This window comes from Scophthalmus maximus, chromosome 19, assembly GCF_022379125.1.
Source record: "Scophthalmus maximus strain ysfricsl-2021 chromosome 19, ASM2237912v1, whole genome shotgun sequence".
Lineage (NCBI taxonomy): Eukaryota > Metazoa > Chordata > Actinopteri > Pleuronectiformes > Scophthalmidae > Scophthalmus > Scophthalmus maximus.
The window spans coordinates 6539880-6561040 of record NC_061533.1 but is presented as its reverse complement, the minus strand read 5'-3'; the positions used below and the strand labels follow the sequence as shown (position 1 = coordinate 6561040).

Here is a 21161-nt window from a genome sequence, read left to right as displayed (position 1 = left end):
CCCCTCCAGATGCCTCTCTTGGCCACAGCTCTCCCATTACCGCTGTTACATAATTAGGGTCCAGTTGGTACACGGAGTACGACAGTGTCACTGCCTTCATGGGTTAAAAACAATCAAATCCTATTTCAAGACAGAGCTGTGTGGAATAGAGCAAAAAAGTCACACTCAAGTTATTTGACATTCCTGAAATGACCGTAGACGCTGAGTTGCTTGTACAAGACATGTTGGGTAGATGTAAACAAAATGGGACTTCAGTTCCACGTTCAATTTGTCTTATGTTCATGATCAATATCTTTAGCAAGATGCTAAATGTCAGCAGTTTTTTTAACATACACTGAATGACATTTTTTTTTACCAGTTAAGCAGCTTACATCCTTAAGCCACCACGCTCTAGAAATAACTCACAGACGACGCTGCTGCATTTAACTGTTCTTTAATTTTCACACCACCTCTCACGATGAAAACATGAAACAATAATGGATTTTTTTTAAAATCACCTTTGTATGTGCTTCACTTACACGGACACCACGCTGGCAGTTCTCAAACGTAGTATTCACGGTATTTTCATTTTATAAAATTATAAAAAATTTCTGGACATATGTACACAAATATACTGTATGTATATTCACACAAACATAGAAAACACTCTATTAGTTCATTTGTCTTCACGGCGAGAGCTAGCCCTGCTAGCTGTTTGACAAGACAAGACAAGACAAGACAAGACAAGACAAAACACACACACACACACACACACACACACACACACACACACACACACACACACACACACACACACACACACACACACACACACACACACACACACACACACACACACACACACACACACACACACACACACACACACACACACACACCTTTTTTGACATAAGCATCTTTAGCTTCAGGTCTGGTAATATTCTACTCAAAGTCTCAAAAACCCATTTGAACTCTTTTTTAAAAACCATATCCAGGATGTTTGAGCAAACTCGTTCACTCTCTTTCAGCAACATCACCTTCAACAGTTTTTGACACATCCAAGCCTCCATTTTCTCTCCTCCTGTCCACCAACCCCCACGCCACAGTAGAAAATGAGAGTCGAGTGCCTTGCATAAAGGCACCTTGGCAGAAGTTTCTTTGAGCCGTGGTCCTAGTTTCTTAACCGCCGCTCTTCGGATCACAAACTGCTTCTGGCACTGGGCACGAGGAGTACCTCGTTTTTGGCCTTTTGGCACCCAGGGAACTTTGGGTGACTTTAAAACTCCTTACTGTCCCTGAACAGGTCGACGCGCAGGGCGAGTTCCTTGAACGACGGACGCAAGCAGGGGTCGTTGTCCCAGCACTCCTCCATGACCTCGTGTATCTGTGAGGCATAAAATATAATATAATTAATGACTGATGATTCAAAGGGAGGCAGCCCTGGTAAACATTATGTAAGAACACATGCATGTGAAAATTGTGCAGTACATGTTCCTACCTCTGTGGGGCAGCCCAGGGGCTGAGGCAGCCTGCTGCCTGATTTCAGAAGTTCAATGAGGTGATAGACGATCAACTGGCCCTGCTTGTCGTTGCCCATCATCGACATGAAGACCTGAGGAAGAGGAGAATGATGGCAGCCGAGACAAAGACGCAAATATAGATTATATTTGATTTTAGAGAAAAACAACATGAGCATACATACAGATAATAAAATAAAAACAGGTTGATATATACAATACTTGCTCTAAATAATGATGGTTCAATCATTGGGATTTCAGAGTTCAGAACATTTTTCCAAAGCCTTTCTTTTTTTGCACAGTGGATAAAGTTCTCTGAATCTGCATGCCATATTTAAATTCAAGACTTTTACATAGTTTAAAAAAAAAAGCAAGCTGAAAAAGCAAGTGCATGCATCCATGCTTCATCACTTACTGCAGGAGGGCTGCAGATCTTGTCACTGTGAGTGAAGAGCTCGTAAAGCACCACCCCAAAGCTCCACACGTCTGACGCCACGGAGAACTTGCTTTCAGTCAGCGACTCGGGAGCATACCTGTAAAATACTGCGGGTGAGCTCACGAGACGACTGCAAACACTATGTCAGGTAACAAAAGGTTGGGAACCAAAACAATATCGCAGCAAAAACAGATGGAGAACAGGTTAGAATCGCCAACAACTTCTATTCACACACTACTGGTTCTTAAATAAGTCCCCTAGTAGATATTATGACAGAAAATAATTATTTGTCAAAGAGGACAAATCATTACATACAGAGAAGGAAAGAGTATTAGACACAATTAGCAGCACTCTGACCAGAAGATGGGGCTCTCTCCGGGCTCTTTGACCATGTAGTACTCTTTGTCCTGAGGCAGCACTTTGGTGAGACCAAAATCTCCGATCTTCACCCGCAGCTCACTCTCCACGAGGATGTTTCTCGTTGCCAGGTCTCTGTGGATATATCGCTTACTTGACAGGTACTCCATACCCTGTCAAAACAGAACCACATCATTACATAAAAAAAACGGATCAGTAGCTCCGGTGGCCAGCGATTTCTTAAAGCACGTCCCAAAAGTGGACAAAGGGACGCACCTTGCAGATCTGAGAAGTGTAATGTATAAGCTTATTATGGTCAATCCTGTCCCTGTTTTTCATGAGGTAATCTCGCAGACTTCCGAAAGGCAGATATTCCATGATGAGACGGAGATTTCGTCGTCCTGGACAGAGGCAAAAAAATAAATAAATCAGCACATGCACTTGAGAGCCTTCAACGTTTGTAGAGTTTATTGATCAATTAATGTGATGTATATCCTTCCTTTATCAAGATTAAGGTTTGATGCTGAGGTGAGTGATACCTTGTTCAAACATGTGTGAACTTAACTTTAACTTTATGAGTTCATGTTTTTAGTTCTGGAAGACACAGGAGCTGCAGCAAAAGCCATTGAAATACCAGTCGACTGTACCTGCACTGTAGCAAACGCCTTTGTACTTGACAATGTTCTCATGCTGCAGAGATTTCAGGATCTCAATCTCTCGCTCAAAGTCTCGTATGTGCTCCGCAGTGCTGTGCTGGAGTTTCTTCACAGCGACCACCTCACCGGTGTTGTCCTGCAGTGGATCGTATCGACACATCTCCACACTGCCAAAGTTTCCCTGAAATAGAGGACCAACTTCAGTAAACCGTAATTTTTTTCAAGGTCTGGCTTATACTTTACAACATGTTTTGTTAATTTTACTGAAAAAAAATGCACACGCAGCAAGTACAAAGCTTTATGAGCTGCAATAGAAGTCTCTCAAAATGAAAACACATTGAACACTTAGAAAACATTGCATTAAATCGACTATCAAATGATAATCCTTTGATAATTCACTCATAATATATAGATATAATCTCATAATACCCCTAATATAAAAAATATGAATACTTTATTGATCATTACTTAATTGAAACCATATTAATTTAAAAAAACATAATAATTACAACATGGCACTGGCTGGTTTTAGTTTCAATTCCTTCTGGGGAAATGCATGCTTGTAATGTAGATATCAAGATTTAGCATTTAAGATAGAAAGTATCTAAGAATGGAAGGACAATATTTAAAATGATTCCAAAGAAAAAAATCACTACGACACGCAAAATAAAAAGCTGCTACAAGAGGAAAAGGGGTCGGTAACCGGTCTGGGTTGATCTGCTCACAAGAACACTTCATACCTTCCCCAACTGCTGTAAGAATATTAGGTGTCTCTCTTCAAACTGAGCTGGCTCCTGATTCTCAAAGCCCCCAGTGGACCAGGCAGAGCCCACGGTCCTGTTTGGCAGGATGTCACTGTCCACGATCAACTCATAGTCTGGGGAAAACAAAACAACAACAAAAAAAACATGTGGATTCAGAGAGATGATGGGACGGCTCGGAAATCCCTTCTATTGTACAATTTAAACGACAGGGCATTGTGATACATTTGTATTTTTTCTATTGTGCGACACCAGATGCATGTGCGTGGATACTGGGATAGTTGAGATTCAGCACCGGTGTGACCTAAATTCCCTGTTGTGACACCATCAGGGGGGGATTCTGTGTGGCCAGCTGGGGAGCGGTGTACACCAACCTGGTGTGAAGAGGCTGTGGAGGTCGCGGATGACGGCGCGAAACGTTGGCCTGAACGTGGGCTCATAGTCCATGCAGCTGTTAATCAGGTTGGCCAGTTCGGTCCACTTTGGTGCAGGGAGGTGGTGGCGGTCCTCGTAGAACAGGGTTTTCTGTTGAGACATTTTCAAATACAAATTTTGATAAAAATCCTCTAAACACACAAAATCATGGTGAAAATGGACAAAAACTACAACCCATTTGGACACAACCACCCCAGGCCTTACCTTAGAGTTGTCAAGTGTTGCTAAAGGTTTCTCCCCACCGCTGCAGATCTCCCATAGTGTGGTGCCAAAGCTCCACTTGTCCGCAGCCAGGCTCAGGTTGGCAGGGTCCTCGATGCACTCGGGGGGCACCCAGGGGATCCTTTCAATCAGGACTGGTGACCGCCGAAAAAATTTAACCCACCATCGTTAGGAAAGAGCACTGACATTTTCAGACACAATTTTAATAGATTCAGCTGGATTTTATGCAGTAACATAATGTATTCCTACATTGAAAAACATCTCGGAAAAAAAAAAAATCAATTTTGATAATACTTTTTTTAATATACAATTTAGTTTTCCTGTGTTTTATGTTATCAAGCACCACGCACAGGAAGCATCCAGTACAATGTGGATTTAACACTATCTCAATTGCCCACGTGAAATAGGTCACTACTGTCCTCTGCTGGTTATAAAGGTGTGTTACAGTCAAGTGGAGCAAAGACAAACTCACTCTCTTTTGGTAAGACGGTGATACTGATGCCAGGATCGCTCAGTTTGATGAACGGTGGGTTCCCAGCCCTCCGATCCTCCTCTCTGATCAGGAGAACGTTTTTTGCACACACATTCCCATGGACAAGATGCTTTTCTTCCTGCAGGTAAAAGAAAGGGATAGATGTATCTGCCACATAATTTGTGTACCCAATTTCACGTGTTAACTTTTGAAGCATTGAAACAATGTGAAAGGCTTGTAAGTGTACCAGGAAGTTCATTGCCCAGGCCAGCTGCTTCACCACTTCAAGCTTCCACAGGACGTTTATGGAGTTTTTGTTCTTCTTCAAGTAGGTGTCCATTGAGCCAAACTTCACGTACTCCTGCACCATGATGTCTGAAAGAAAGCATTTTTATTCTTATTATTAATAGTGACAGAGATAGTTCACTTTAGGATGATCTGCTCAGAAAGATAATTAGCCAATTGCAGTTTCTATTTTTCATTCTAAGGTTTTCGAGGTAAAATGTTGTTCTTCTAAACAATATCAGTATTTCAGTGCGGCTTCTGAGCAATGGAGACGTGTGCGAGTGTGCGGCAGGAGAAAGGTTCCCTGAGGCAGGGTATTCTAATCCTTCTAAGAATAAACCGTCACGCCTCAGGCTCAAAGAGTCTGGTCGAGATTACAGCGGAGCACAGTAGACACATTGACATCATTAGACCATAATGACACACGCCGGTAATGTTTGTCAATCTGACGGGGACATTACGGGACATACAGTGTGCTTGTATGAGAGAGGACGTCCGTCTCTCTAAAGCAGACTTACTCTCCTCTCCGCAGACGCACACGCCGTAGTTAAAGATCAGGTGCTTGTGGGATAACTGACTCATCATGCTGGCAGCTTCGAAGAAAGACTGCGGGACAAGACGAAGATAGAAAAAAATAATTATTTGATTTGCCCATGACAGAAACAAGATGCACTCCTGAGATACACTTGGGACTAAATTACAGAAGATGTAACACAACAACATTTTGTCTTGCCATAAACCCATTTCACTTATTTGAACTGATGTAATTTAACATTATCAGTGACAGTAAAACTGTTCCAAACTTAAAATTTCAGCCATTTATCCAGCAATAATTACAAAATTAAAGCTGCAAGCAGCGATGATCGGGCCCTCGCACTCTCGCCGTCGGGGACGAGCGGGTCGCCGCTCTCGACGCGTCCGCCGAGTCTCGCGACGGCCGGTCGGGACGCGCGGATTTCTCTTCCCCGTGTCCTCACTTTGAAAATGCTGTCTTCCTGGTGGGTTCAGTTCGGGGCACTGACAGACTTCGGCCTGTAGATACGTTCGCTGGTGACATTTCATACGCTCGGGTGGCTTTCTTTTTCTGTATTGTAAGGAGCGCTAAGGAGTTGCTCTGCAACGGCCGAACTCAAAACTCTTGTCCGATCGAACCTGTCCTCATTTGTAATATGTGTGCTGTGTTTCGTGCCTGTAGAAGCATCCCCGACACAGTGAAAGAACACCTCATGTTTCGTGGCGAATCGCGCTCCGCTGTGCCCGCACCTTTCGTCGTAGACTATAAAACCCTATGGGCAGTTTGATCGGGAAGGTCTCATGTACGCGTCGCCCAAGTTTGAAGTGGTTTCGATTAACGGCCAAGGAGGAGGTGATAAAAGTACGACACCTTTGATTTTCCATGTTTAGACATATAAAATCCAAAATGGCTGACTTCCGGTTGGGCGGAGCTAATGGCTCCAAGAGGCTTTTTTGTAGGTCGGAGGATGATACACTAGCCGACCGAATTTCGTTCATCTACGGCAAATTTAAAGGCGGGGGCCATGACTTTGAAATGTTGTAGGGGGCGCTATGGAGCCATTTTGACACAATTGGACAAAAGACACATATCGGACATATCGATTTGCCACTCTGAACATGTCTGCCAAGTTTGGTGACATACAAATCATCCCAAGTGCCTCAAACATGTATCCGTATTTGATGGCGAACAGGGCGTCACCATGGCAACAGCGTTTGACAGATGGTCAAAAATTTCACAGTACAATATCAACCACGTCTCACAACTAAGCTGACCAAATTTGAGGTTGCTCCAGTGAACCTGCGAGGCAGAGGACGTAAAAGAAGAATTTCAAACTTCCTATCACCATTAGGTGGCGCTATGACTTATGTCCAATATTGACATGTAGATGTGTTGAGGGTTGGACTGTTATCATACCTTAGAAGTTTGGATCAGATCAGACCATGTACCTTTGATTGGGAGCAACTTCCTGTTCATGGCGAATCACGCTTCACCGCGGCCACGCCTTTCGATGTGGAGTAAATCTTTTGATATCGTTTGATCCGGAAGGCCTCCTCTACGCGTTGCTAAAGTTTGAGGCGGATCCGAATAACCGCCTAGGAGGAGTTCGTCAAAGTACGTCGTCTTCCGTTCGCCACCTACGCCAAGGTAAAATCCAAAATGGCTGACTTCCGGTTGGGCGGAGCTAATTGCTCCAAGAGGCTTTTTGGTAGGTCGTCGGGAGGTACATGAGCCCACCAAATTTGGTTCTTCTACGTCAAATTTAAAGGTGTTAAAATTGACTTTTAAGTGTTCTAGGGGGCGCTATGGAGCCATTTTGACACAATTGGACAAAAGACACATATCGGACATATCGCCTTGCCACTCTGAACATGTCTGCCAAATTTCGTGACAAATAAAGCATCATAAGTGCCTCAAATATGTAACGGATTTTATGGCGAACAACGCATCACCATGGCAACAGCGTTTGAGTCGTTTCAAAAATTTTCACAGTATAACATCAGCCATGTGTCACAACTAAGCTGACCAAATATGAAGTGGATCCAATGATCCTGAAAGGCACAGGATGTAAAAGAAGAATTTCATACTTCATGTTACCAGTAGGTGGCGCTATGACTTATGTCCAATATTGACAAGGGAATCTGTTCAGGGTTCGACAGTTATCATTCATGAGGAATCTGGTAAAGATTTGTCCAAATATGGTTGAGTTATGATGATTCCAATTTTGTTAGCCGTTAGCTCGTAGTTTTTCAATAGCCGCGCGGACGGCTTCCGACGAAACGTCACCAATTTTTTTATATGACATTGTCCAATATGTATAAGTGTACTGAGCAAGTTTGAGGTTGATCGGGCGAATCTGCGAGGCAGGGGAAATAAAAGTAGGATTTGTCACGTGAAATTGCCAGTAGGTGGCGCTATGACTTATGGCCAATATTCAGATGGAGATGTGTTAAGGGCGGTCGTCTTATCATACCTAAAAAGTTTCGTTCAGATCAGACCAAGCACCTTCGATTCAGAGCTGTCACTATATGCCCCCGAAAAGACTCCCTTACATAAGGGGGCGCTATGGAGCCCCATGGCCACACCCAGTGCCAGGCCTCTGGGTCTGAGTAGCGGGAAGAATTTCTGACGTGTGTGCCAATTTTCCTTCGTTTTCGTGTATGGGAACAGTCTGAAAACTGAGCGAACGATGCTGAAAAATAAGAATAATAATAATAATAATAATCCTTACGGAAACAATAGGGCCTTGCACCTCGGTGCATGCGGCCCTGGTGCATGCAATGCCCCAGGTCCGCGCACCTCGTGCTCGGGCCCTAATTACCTCACAATCTTTCCAGGTACCTTCTGGCAAATTGGGTTGGTTATCAGTGGTCTAAACATTATTTAAACAAGAGTATTTATCCGACTAATAAATGGAGAAATGTCTGTCTGTCCTTCATTTCTACTCATCCAGTGGATTACAAACTTGGCAGAAAGGACGTAAACTGGTCATTTGGCGATCAGCAATCTGATGGAATGGGAAATAATAAAAGTAACTTTAGCTGCCATCGTTGGCCATTAAACATTAACCTTCCAATAACTTATAATATAATGATAGCTGCTACGTTTTGACCTCCACAAATCTAATGTTATTGGATAATGAAAAAGGGCAGAAAGATTAATGATGGTCGTATGATGGATACACTGTTGTTTAGCCGTCATGACTTAGTATTTCTTTCCAATAACCAATTAGTGGGTGTAAAAACAGCCCAGCGTCCCTGCAAACAAGAAATTTTGCAGCAGCCTCGAGGCCACACACCTCAGAGTAATTCCGGTGGGCCTGGTCCAGCACTTTCATGACAACTTCTGTTTGGTGCACGAGTCCGTAGTCTCCCAGCTCCTTGCGGACCCCTTTGAAGATCTTCGTAAACGTCCCTTGACCGAGACTCTCCATCTGACAGGGAGCTCATTATCTCAGGTTACATTCGAAAAATCATAAACATTAAATTTACACCCTCAAGAGGTCAATATCCAACTTAATTCAGATCTTGACTTGTGATGACACTGTACGGTGATTTGATAAAATAGTATTGCCAAACAATGAGTCAGTCCAGGAATTGTTACGTAGATGAGAAAATGGAGACACGATAGTCCTGGAAATACTACAAACAAAACTTACAAATTCCAGATCTTCTTTCCTGATTTTGTGAAACACCATTTGATTGATGTGACGATGTAGTGAGGGAGATAGAGGCACTTCTGAGCCCTTGTTGCTCCTGCACACAAGCAGGCAGGACTTTTCTGATGGAAAGAGAAGGAAACAAAAGTTTACCATTTAGTTAAGTGATCAACAACAGAGGCTACATCCGAATCGAAATGTTCTCATTTTAAAACAATCACCTTCCACGTAAACATTAAGTTCACCGTCCATACCATCACACCTGAAAACACATATCACATGACCGTTCATGCACACTGGGCATGTGCGTGCTGGTGTAAACAGGAAGCAGATTGTTTACCCTGCAGCTGGTTGCTTAGTTATAAAAAATACTATGAAAGACAATCAACGATGATAAAAAGTAAGAGTAAGTGAGAGAACTTGAGGAATTATCATAGATTATGTGACATGTTGAAACTCTCAAGTTGTCATTCATTTCCCCAGTTTTCCTTTAATTACAAACTCGAGAACTGAGAGAACTTTTAAATGTTATCCTGGGTTTCAGTCTGTACTCCGTGCATCCCAGTTCAGAAAAAAACATTTCACACAGTGAGTAGTCGGCATGCACTTATAAATTCACTGAATCATACATCAACGCATTGAAGAGACCAAAATGATGTCTCTGTTTTCCACGGCATCAAAAAAAAACATACTGCTGGAGGCTGATGGACACCAGCCAGATCACCAAGTTCAATTACCATGCTTGTCAACTGGTAGAAGATCCCAATACACACACAAAAAAGGGTGAAATTGTCTACTAATCTCTCAAAAAAAAACATACAGTGAACAAATCCAGATGCTCTTTTCTTCATATCTTTACCTTTGGCTTTAGGTGGACAGCACTTGCTGAACTGGAAAATGACGCTGTCAGAGCGCACAGTTTCCTTTTGGTAGCAGCTGAGTAGTTCCTGAAGGCTACTGAAGTTTCTTTTGGTTCCGCTGAGGTTAAACTCCCGACTGGCAGACCTGGTTATCTGGCAGTGCTTGTATTCAATAGTGTCGTAAACCTGGGGGGGGGGGGGAGGGAAGACAGTGACAATTGAGAGAATCTGAGTTTGCAGTTAGTGAATCAGCAGTTTTTAAGACATGCATTATTTTCCTTGCAGCCTTTTACAGTACAACTTTATTTTGAATGATCCTCTCCACACATCCAAGTAATATTATGAGTATTATCCACGCAGGGTCTGTTGACACTGTGAAAACTGGCTTTAAGATCCTGTTATTGAAGAAACTCAGCAACTGTAAATCACAGCATGTGGTCTTCTCAGGCCCCATTCCAACTTTTGGGAGAGGAATTGAATTCATCGGCAGACCCCGTGGCCTGAATACATGACCAACATCGGCACGCCACACCCGTGGGTTCATTTAGTTTCACTTTATTGACAGTATATTGTCAGCATATTTCAGTAGTGTAATAACTGCTTTAAACCCGATGGGGCTCATCAAAACATCACTGGATCCAGACTACTCGGTGCCAGCCTACGTCATGCACTTGGGATGCCATACCAAAACAAGAATGTGTGGATAAGCGTGAAGGACGGAGCGAACGGATCGTCAGCATGCATATCTCACGGACCAAGTGACCCTCTGCTCCACATCATCCGAGGCATTCGGTGGATGTGTCTGTGATTGTAACCCAGGGTGTTTTTTTCTAGCTGCAATGTACACGTGGCCTACACAGTCCCTCCGGGATATCATGACAGCGTCAATCATTGCAAAAAATCAACCAATCTCTGCAAATTCCCAGAAGTTCTGCACATAATAGGGGGTAAATTGTTTTGTGTCACGAGGCGATATGGTGGTGGAACACAAACGAAAGTCATCAATTCAAAACACTGCAAAATACACTCAAGGAAGGGAAAACATCCAGATCTATCGTAGGTAGGAAAAGAATCAAGGTTATATCAAACATGGATGTTTAGAGGTGATGTTATATAAATCACAAAGGGCTAGAGGCATGCTTGCTTCTTTATTTGTTCCTATTACAGAATTCCCTACAGCTCCTTTTAATATATCATTGCATGAGAAATCTATATTGGTTCACCATCTGATTATTGAAAAGAAATTTGTATTGTAGGTTTTTAATTGACACCTGAATAAACAGTACAACTGGTGTAACAAAACTGATAGAGGCTTGTCCTCTAATCTGCAACTTTTATCAGTCAAACTAAACGGGAGGGGAGGACGGACTGCCACTATTTTCTCTACACAACATGTTTGTAACGACCTTGACCTGGGTGAATTGACATGATCCGAAATGATCTTGCTCATGAGCTCAATTCAGAATTATCATAAAATTAAATCTCTATCTCTAGTATGATAGAGATTAATCTGCTTTGGAGTCATCAAATTTACTGGACAGCTTTGAACTCACCCCGACATGAACAAGAATTAACTAATCACTAGTTTTTGGTAACAGGATCAGCTTCACTGTTCACGTATTTTTTGACGCCCATCTAATGTTAACAAAGATTATAGAATTGGCAATTTCTTTGGTTCAAACAAGATTCCTGGATGGCACTGTCCTATTACAATAGCTTTAATTAAAACTAGTTCACTGTAATATATACAGAAAAGCAATGTGCGGCAATAAATAATTACTTTTCCAAGATTGCTGCAGAGATGACTACACTGTAATGAAAATAAGGCTACATTTTGTTTAACTTTATTATTATACTTTCTGATTATTATTTAGACAGTTTATTCGCCATCTTATGTAATAATCATGGCATTCTATACCAGATTTGATGGTTTATTCATTCATTCTAAGACAGCACTCCGTACATGTACTTTCTATATTGTGAAGTACTCAGAAAGGTGGAAAGGCTATGAAAATTAACCTTCTTCTTCTTCTCATCATTATTATTATTTTAGTTATGGTGAAATGTGCCAGCTTCCACAGAAGAGATTTACCTACCTCAACAGGGAAAGTCAGAAAATACTTGTTGAAGTCTTTAGGGCTGCATCTTAAAATGTAAAGGCCTTGCTTGTTTCCACACTTCTGAAGTCGGTTGATGGCAAACTCCATTCTGCAAAAAACACACGCACACACAAATGCAGCATAGTAACAGCAGGTTATTGCCTGTTTCTCATAGGATGTAAAGACCAGCAACCTAAGAAATGCTCATAAATTGTGATTGACAGAAAGGCTGCACTAATACAGATAACCAAACTTTACAACTGTGGTGAGCAGAAAAGCATCTCAAGGTGTTTTCAGACATGCACTGAGGTTAGGACATTGTCCTGAACTTCTACGGAGGGAGGAGCAGCATATTACTGACTCAGTAATATCTCCTGCTGCATTTGTCATATGTGACCGGAATTTCTCCACACAATTCTGCGGACATTGTCCGAAGTTCCCGTCTGAAAATAGCTTCAGGGTGCACATGTCGTACCATGAGATGTGAGTGTGAGAAACGTGGAGAACGTAATTTTAAATTAAACGTTTTTTGAAGAAGCAATAATTCTTATTAATGTTGTTGCCATATTCTTTTAGGTTATTCTTCACTTACGAAATTGGGCCATGGCAATGAGAAGAGATGGCCTCCACAAGCCTCGGAGGTGCCACTTCATTACAAAGGTAGTGATGTGCGTCTGACGTCAGCCGATAGTAGCCGTCGATGAGGGACACAAAGGAGAGCGCTTCATATAAGCTGGGGAATTCCAGCTCCTGGAAATATATATGAAAAAGACCACAGCAGAGGCCATTAGCAGGATTCTGTCAGACATGCCGGTGCATTTGACACCAACGATTCACTTTGCAAGAAACAACAGGCGAGGAAAGCAAATGCTTTTAGCATGACTGTTACCAGTTTCTTTCCGTCTTGTTTGTTGATGGTGACCACCCGACTCTCTGTAGCACCCTCCTTGCTGGCCAATTTGATGCTGATGTCAGTGACATCCGGGAAGTCACACCAGGTCTGCAGCTCCTGGCCAAACAGCATAACAAAAGCATTACACTCTATGTATTTATTATATAGACAAACAATCCACCTCAAAAAGTATTCTCCTGTAGCAACAGACATAAACCGATACAGCTTCTACCTCCAAGTCACAGTACATTCTATTCATCCAATTTAGATTATTCTGAAAAACCCTGATGACCGCACCAACCTGGTCGGAATCTTTCAGTTTCTCTCGACACCACTGGATGCCAGTGTCTGCCGCCACCAGGATGACGAGCTGTCCACTTGACGGATCTCTGACCTGGAAGGTCTCCGTGTAGAAGCCCTTCTCCAGGGACTCCATGCTGATGAGGTACTTAAGCTTGAGATCGCGCGCCGTGGTCCGACACTGACTGAACTGCTGGATGAAGCGCTTGAAGCGGAAGCGGATGCGCTTACGCGTCAAGAAGTTGCAGTCCTGAATCTGAGCTCTCATGTCCTTCGGCAAGAAGGACTTGTAGCTAGAAGAGATTCAATAGATGTTTTGTTATCAGCACCAAGCAAGTTACAAATATCATATATTTGCACATATATGTATGTCACTCTCTTTTGAGTATTGTCTTTGCAGAGAATAGAACAACAACAAGAGATTGTTTACTTGAATACAAGAGCTGCTCACTTTGACATCTTTTCCATCGTTATATTAAAATAACTTTTAATAAACATTAGACCAATCAAGTCTTGTACAACTACTTCTGTTAAACACAAGATTAGATAATGTCGTGTTTCAGAGGTTTGACGTTTGTTTTGGTGAACACACAAAAAAGCTCTGATATTCCTCAAAGTAACATACCACATTACAACAGTTCGTGCTCAGCAGGTACAGTACTCACTTCAGCTCTGATCAAAAGCCGCCATTGTTTCTCATGTGTACCTTGTAGTGTGATAGATGTCCAGCGGCGACATCTGTCTTTCCTTGGCCGTCCTTGTCATGTCGAGTACAGCCATACCGAGGCACTCTTCCTGGGTCTCGTGGGAGTTGGGGATCTTCACCAGGCCATTCACAAAGTCATTCCTCCACTGCAAAAAGATGATGGGAGGAACACAGTGGCTGTTAGCACGTAATGCACACAAGTGAGGGGCAGATTTGTGAGAGAGCAGTCACCTACGTACATCATGTTTTCATGCACGTAGAGAGGTAGAGTATGTGTATAACGTTTTGCTCTTGTGAAGTACCAAAGCCTGATTCAGGCTATTTGGGCCATGACGTGGCTTCTAAATAAACTCTGATGCAGATGATTTACCGTGTTAATGGAAAGCAGCCTGACCACAAAATAGATTTATTTATCTACCAATCAGGGCCTCACCAACCATGTTCCTGTCCATCCTGAGTCTCTTTCTTTACCTCCTTGGTATTTTTTGACAAGATGCTCACATAACAACGTCTGCAATATCTTCACGAGCTCGTCACAACCACAAGAAAAAGTAAATAACAGCTCAGACAACAGTCTCGTACAACATGACTTGCATGTCAGTCACTGGAACAAACTTTGTTTTCGTTTTACCCTGCAGGTCCGTGAAGCACTGATGGTACTGATGACAGCTCACCACAACACTGACCAATAAATGAGCTCCTAGTCCGGTCATCTGACATCATGGTAACAGCTCTTGTTTTTATTGTAACAAGTCAGTGTGAAAACTAAACAGATCGCGAATACAAGGTTACACTGGAGTGTTCTCCATTTTGTGTGGCTTTGGTTCGAATAAAAGGACAGTCAGTCAGTTTGTGGAAACAATCACAGACAATAAACAGGTTGTATTATTTATCCACGTCCAAAGGCTTTCACATGTTCATTGTTGTTGTATTACACAACATCGATCTGGCAAAAAAAAATGTCCCCCTTTTTTCCCCTACACGTTGATTTGTTTGAGGCCACTGGCACAATATCAACAAACATCATTGATTTTCAAATTTTTTTAAATGTTTCAAATGGGTAAAATCTCATTCCATTGAAGAGCAGCTGCACTGCTTGTGCAAGTGGATAAAGTCAATGTTGATTCTTAAACTCTGACGCTGAATGTTTGCTCCCTCAATCCCAATGAAAACTGAAAATTATTTTGGGCTCCTCGTCCTCAGGAGGCCCAGAGGAAGTTTAAACCAGAGATATGAGCAAAACAAGAGTACCTGTAAACTTAAGAAAAAACACCTGGGAAACCTGAGCAAGTCCAACCAGAGCGATTAGCTTTCCGAGTAATTTATGCTGCCAACAATGCTGCTGTGACAGCTGAAGCAGCGAGGGAGGGTCAGGAAGGGATAGCTTCAGCTAATGATGAGAGAAAAGTAGGAGAGGAGGAGCCAGCTAGGTAAGAAGCAACAAGTGAGCCCGACGGGGAGAACAGAGAGTGAGAAGTATATAGCTGTGCATTCACAAATTCAATATAATTCTGTGGGAAACACTGCTTCCACCCTGCAAGTCATAATAGCCTTTCTTTATCACAAAACCCAGAAGCTCTACTCTAGATTACACTGTGTGGAATTCAACATATCCTTCACAAAGCAAAAAAAACAAACAACATCTGTGCGGAGGGAATGCAAGCATGTGTAGTGGCTTAACGGCTGCAAACACACAATGTGCTACATCCTCAAATGACCCACCCACCCCAGCTGTGCTTCCCTTCTCCCTTTTAGGATTTTCCCGAGGCACCAGGATAGGTTTCCACGGCCGTAATTCCGCATAATCCTTTAGTTCACTCAGATGTCATGTGAAGTATTTTTCTCCCCTCCTGTCCTACACAAATATTCTGTTGTTAATGTCATGTGGGGGAAAACAAAAAAATGTGATTACAACTTCCTTTGACTAAAAATGCAAGGAGAGACAGTGAACCCATGACACCCCTAATAATCATGGCAGGTCAAGGACCCTGCTGAAGATCTGGGCCCAGCCTTATTCACATTGCGAATGTTCCATAAATGCAGGGAACATTTCCAGCAGCGTGGGAGACTTCAGACGTGGGCCCCACACCCAAAAACGTCAACCCCAACACTCCTGGTAACAGTTTTCTCAAAAATAGAGGAAAGATTCATCATAAATAAACTGATGCCAAAGGTGATTAAAGCCACACATTCCTGATTAGTGGCTACAGAGAGTTCCCTCTCACATGTCCCCTCTCACATGAGGGCTACAGCTGCACTCACTTAAAGTGCCAGCCCCCTTGTCGGTGCCACTTGCTCATGTCAGCAGCCCCCTCGTTTACAAAGCGCTGATGGAAATCATTCTGACTGAAGAAATCCACGGTCAGAAAAGTGGTTTTAAAATAGAAACAGTTTTATAGTTTGTTACTTGTGTTTTTATCATTGTCACTGTGCGATTGTTTTAAAAAATAGTATTCAAAGACTAGAACTAACCAGCAAGGGAGCAAACTGATAGCACTGCACCTGTCAAGGATATGAGCTTCTTGTTTCCGAGGCCTAATCTAGAATACTGAGCTGTAATGTGTGAACAATCAATTAGACAATGCTTTTGAAGGTTTTTGATAAACGGGGCACTCATTTCCAACCAGTATGAGTCATACAGATGAATGCTGAGGTGCTTACCTGAGAGAAGAGGTATGATATGACAAAGTCATCGAGGACGGGGCTTTCTGACCCCTTGGCGACCCCATACCGATATGCCCGGGATGCCCCACCACTGTACCAGCCAGGGAAGTAGTACCTGTGGAATACAGTGATAAAAGTCACAAGGATATTTAATTTTTTAGAGATAGAGATAGAAGATTCTTAATAGAAAAGGCAGAGGCAAAATTATTTTACCTTATTCTGAAAAACACATCTTCTGAAGCCGATTCGTCGAGCTGGAAGATGTGGTTGGGTGAAAACCACAAGCTGTCTCGCTCTCGGTAGAGACCAAAGATGCTGCAGTACAGAGGTGATATACCTGAACAAAGAAATACAAACTTGCACTCTATCTGATGATGTAGCATGTTCTTTAAAACGGTACTGTGTTTTATTAGCTAAAAATTTTCATATATTTTCTTAGTTTATTTGTAATAATAGTAATAGGAGTGATCTCCATCTATCTGTAATTCAATTTTCTTGAAACTGCTCATTCGACTTCAGATTTGGCAGATGCATCTTTTTGGGGATGAGAAAAAAGGATTCCTCCTTTATCGCCTGCACTTGTTGAAATAGTAACCATGTTCTCTTTTATTCAGAAGTTTTAAGGATGTCACTGATGACATGTTGATAGATCACACTCCAGCTCAAACTACACTAGTTGAGTTAATTCAGGAGCACATACTTTAATAGATAATTCCCCATGAGACAAATGTGAAAATGATCTGTTGCTAGTACCAACACAGGTGAAAGGACAATGAAGATTATATAAAATGTCAGCTGTGTTTGGTTTATCATCAAACACATAACATACTATTCCACCGACATGCAGGTTAGTCCACCGGACCCCTCTCTGTGCATTAGTTTCATCATACTTCAACTGATTTTGAAAATGCAATGCTGCAATAAGAATGACAAACAAAGGAAAGCCACCATATTTACACTTACCCTTTCGACAAAGTAAAGAAAGTTCGACAGACTGTAAACAAAGCCTGGAGATGACTGAACAAGCCAACGATTTTTCCACTGATCACTGTGGCCTCTTGATAACCTTATCTAGGGACTTATGCCCTGAGTTACATAAAACACATGATTGGGGGTGCTTCACGCAGGCTTTGCAAAGCTGGAGTACTCACTGCATGCCTTGGCTGCATCTATGCACAGCTCTTCAGCCACATAGTCCCCAGGTGGGTAGCTGAAACTGCCAACAGCCCCTCCCTGTCCGCTGTGGTAGAAATGAAGCCTCAGAACAGCAGCAGCTGGTCTTGTGTCTGGAGATTCTCGGTGGGCGTTCCCGTTTTGGTGCACCGCAGGGAATGTGTCTGTCACGGTGTCCATGGCTGGCAGGGAGGCCATCAACAACGCGCATTGAACCTTCAATCAGTTAAATGCAAAATGTCAGCAGAAAATAATGACGGCTTCTTTCCCTGAGCAAAGTGTGATAAATTGAATATCATGATCAGGAAACATGGTTTCCACTCTTATCACAATTTAAGTATTGCATAAAGCTGCAATACAGAGGAACTATTGTTTGCACAAAAAAAAGGTTATAAAATCTGTGAATCTAATTCAAAAATAGGTTACTTGCAGTGAGCCGTGCTGCGTGTCATTTATAATACCAGCTAAGAGCTAATCAAGTTTCAAATGTATGATTTCCTCATTAATTTCCTCATTACACATTATGTTTAAGGGGACAAGAGTCCACATACAATCCTTACTGGGAGATGGAAACTTTTTTGGACTGAGCAGAGGCAGAGCAGAATATTTAAATGGCCTCTTTGAAAAATAGCTGCTATTCATCTAACCCCTACTCCCCTTAGCTCAAAGACAGTATTATAGTATAGTATATGATGCTAGGCACTGAATTGAGGGCCCTTGGATGCATAGGCTATGTCATTGTTTGGGCCCCCGTCCTTTCTTTGAAATGGAACCAGTCCACCAAGTATTCTCACTTCAATTATAAACGCTTAAAGAAACTTCAATTACTGAAATTAGCTGAATTGAACTAAAACTTACTCACTCCTCCTTTTCATGCTTTAAATCAATGAATCACGGTGGAAAAAGAACCAAACAAAAAAGGAACTTTCTGTGTTGTCCTCAAAATGGGAGTATTTGTAAAAGCCACTAGCGGAAAAACGCCACCAAAATGGCTGGCAACTCTGCAGAAGCCCGTGTTTCTATGGCTGACGTAGTTGGGAGACGTGGTAGACGCAACAATTGTTGACGAGGTACTTCACCAGTGCCAACCATAGGGTAGAAAAAAGAAAAAGAAAACTGCAGCAGCCAGATGTTCAAAGCGCTGTCAAATTTCTAAAAATATTGACTTGAGGGGTCGGTGAATACTCACGGCATTAGCTATACTGCGTTTCATACGTCATCCTTATAAAACACAAAATCTGTGGATTTTCTTTCTCATTATTTTGACACTAATAACCAATAGAATCTAAATTACTACATGCATTATCAATTATTTATCCGAGAGATTCAGGTGATGTTTTAGGCCTTTAAAAGTTAAAAAAGAAGATCTCAAATTGCCTTTAAGAGCTCAATCTATTTGTCCAAAGAGATATTAATTTACAGCAAGAATACGCCAATTGATTCTGTATTAATAACAGTCAGCGGGAAAAAAGAAACAACTACAGTGATGCAACAAGTGTGCAACTGGATGTAAGGACTTTCCCCACTGGAACAGAGAAAAAGAGGATATAAAACACCTATGACATCAGTTAATCTAGTACACATCGAATCTTGCCTGACAACACAACACAACACACATTAGACAAGGCTGTACAGTAATTGTGTAAGAGAAACACTTGACATTACTGTGTGAATAAGACTTGTCAACAGGGAAGAGAAGACAATAAATATGCTTCAGTCTCTGTACGATGTCTAGTGTTACGGCAAGTTCAAATTTATATGTAAAAAATAAATAAATAATAATAATAAAAAATAATAATAATAATAAAAAAACAACAACAACAACAAAATATATATATATATTATATATATTATATATTATATATATTATATATATATATAAATCCTCATCCAGGCCATGATCTTCTGTGCTACACATTAGCTCCAATAGATTAACTCGACGCTTGCGGCTTTACACACACACACACACACACACACACCCCTACTGTATGTTAAGTTCGCGTTAATAACTCAATGTAGCCACAGTGTGCACACACGTATTAGCGCGACTCGGCCAACAATCATCACTATAATACACGTGCGAAAGTTGTGTGACGTTTTGCACATGTTGAAAAGATTAAAAAAAAAATCAAAAGAAAAAGAAAAAGGTTTGTGGAGTTGTTCTTTAAACACTTACTTTGGTATGTGAGCCAGACGTGCGGCTAAAGCTAAGCTAGCTAGCTAGCTCGCTCGCTGCTAGCCTCCTTCGGCTAACGCAGCGGCCGCGGACGGGCGAGACTTTTTGACACCTTCACCCGTCAGTATTCGGACAGCTGCCACGATAACACGCCATTCGTCTGGAGAATGTCATCCTCGGCGCCGTGTCGTCGCTCAGCTCGCCGCCCTGCAGCACGAGCCGCCTCCGGTCAGCCTGGCGTTACCCATCTCCCCGTCGGGGAGGAACTTCAGCGGTCTATCTTGTCAATCTGGTAACTTCCAAGCTAACGCTAGCTTAAAAAACCACGTCGCGCTGCCTCGGTTACGACAAAAATAAAGAAAAAAAAACGCCAGTCCGGTCGACGCGGAGTTTATCTGCGGCCGGTCATCTTCTGGAGCCGGGGTGTGTTGCTACGGAGTTACGGTATCGTTACCATACATTATGAAGTGAATGGCTTCAACTCTGACAAGGTTGCTAGCCGCCGCCGCCGCTGTAGTTCGCCGATCGCAGCTCCAGCGGAGCCGAAGTCAGTCAACAAACCAGCCTCCCCAAGTGCTGCCTTCAGGTGCAGTCGGAAATATCACAATTACACACGGACACATCATTTGTTCTGTTGAGCGTGTGTGAGTGTGTGTGCGTGTGTGTGTGTCCAAAAACGGCCTTTTGGGTGATGTAATTTGTGTTACTCAACTGTTTTGCAGAAATATGTATTACTGTGGAAGAAGAAAAAGGAAACAAATTCACCCTGTATAAATTCCACAAACCTTAGGCCCGAGGTGGATCTGCACCTCCCGGAATAGAAAAAAAAGAAGATCTATCACAAAGGGAGGACTGTTCTATTAGACTGCTTTCGTTTTTTAACCAGGTGTGACCGATATTTAATTTTGAAAAAAAATTACAATTATAAATTATAGAATATAAAATCAAAATGATTAAGCTCTAGGCGAAGCAATGTTTGATAATCTCACAGTAATTGTG

General features: G+C 42.2%; 1 protein-coding gene across 2 annotated transcripts; it reads right to left on the bottom strand.

Moving 5' to 3' along the window:
• Positions 1-417: 417 nt before the first annotated feature.
• jak2b (Janus kinase 2b) lies at positions 418-20753 on the bottom strand. 2 transcript variants are annotated; one of them, XM_035639135.2, is made up of 24 exons: positions 20163-20753; positions 17965-18202; positions 17027-17150; positions 16811-16928; positions 14150-14295; positions 13445-13736; positions 13141-13260; positions 12844-13001; positions 12249-12360; positions 10152-10338; positions 9293-9414; positions 8933-9067; positions 5639-5726; positions 5083-5210; positions 4836-4974; positions 4346-4497; positions 4081-4231; positions 3686-3822; positions 2937-3126; positions 2566-2690; positions 2290-2462; positions 1912-2029; positions 1478-1591; positions 418-1363 (listed from the first exon to the last, which is right to left on the bottom strand). In XM_035639135.2, exons 2-24 carry the CDS (start codon positions 18182-18184, stop codon positions 1256-1258), a joined length of 3357 nt encoding a protein of 1118 aa, XP_035495028.1. In that variant the 5' UTR covers positions 18185-18202; positions 20163-20753; the 3' UTR covers positions 418-1255. The 2 variants fall into 2 exon arrangements, with proteins under 2 accessions (XP_035495028.1, XP_035495029.1); XM_035639136.2 differs by lacking the exon at positions 20163-20753 and having other exon boundaries at positions 17027-17128; positions 17965-18096.
• Between the last annotated feature and the right edge of the window lie 408 nt (positions 20754-21161).

Bases quoted from the DNA above. Each gene is read 5' to 3' on its own strand.
- jak2b (XM_035639135.2), bottom strand. From the start codon at position 18,184: ATGGCCTCCCTGCCAGCCATGGACACCGTGACAGACACATTCCCTGCG. The intron at 2,463-2,565 runs GTGCGTCCCTTT...CTGTTTTGACAG, and splicing joins ACACTTCTCAGATCTGCAAG to GGTATGGAGTACCTGTCAAG. The intron at 1,364-1,477 runs GTAGGAACATGT...TATGCCTCACAG, and splicing joins CCCTGGGCTGCCCCACAGAG to ATACACGAGGTCATGGAGGA.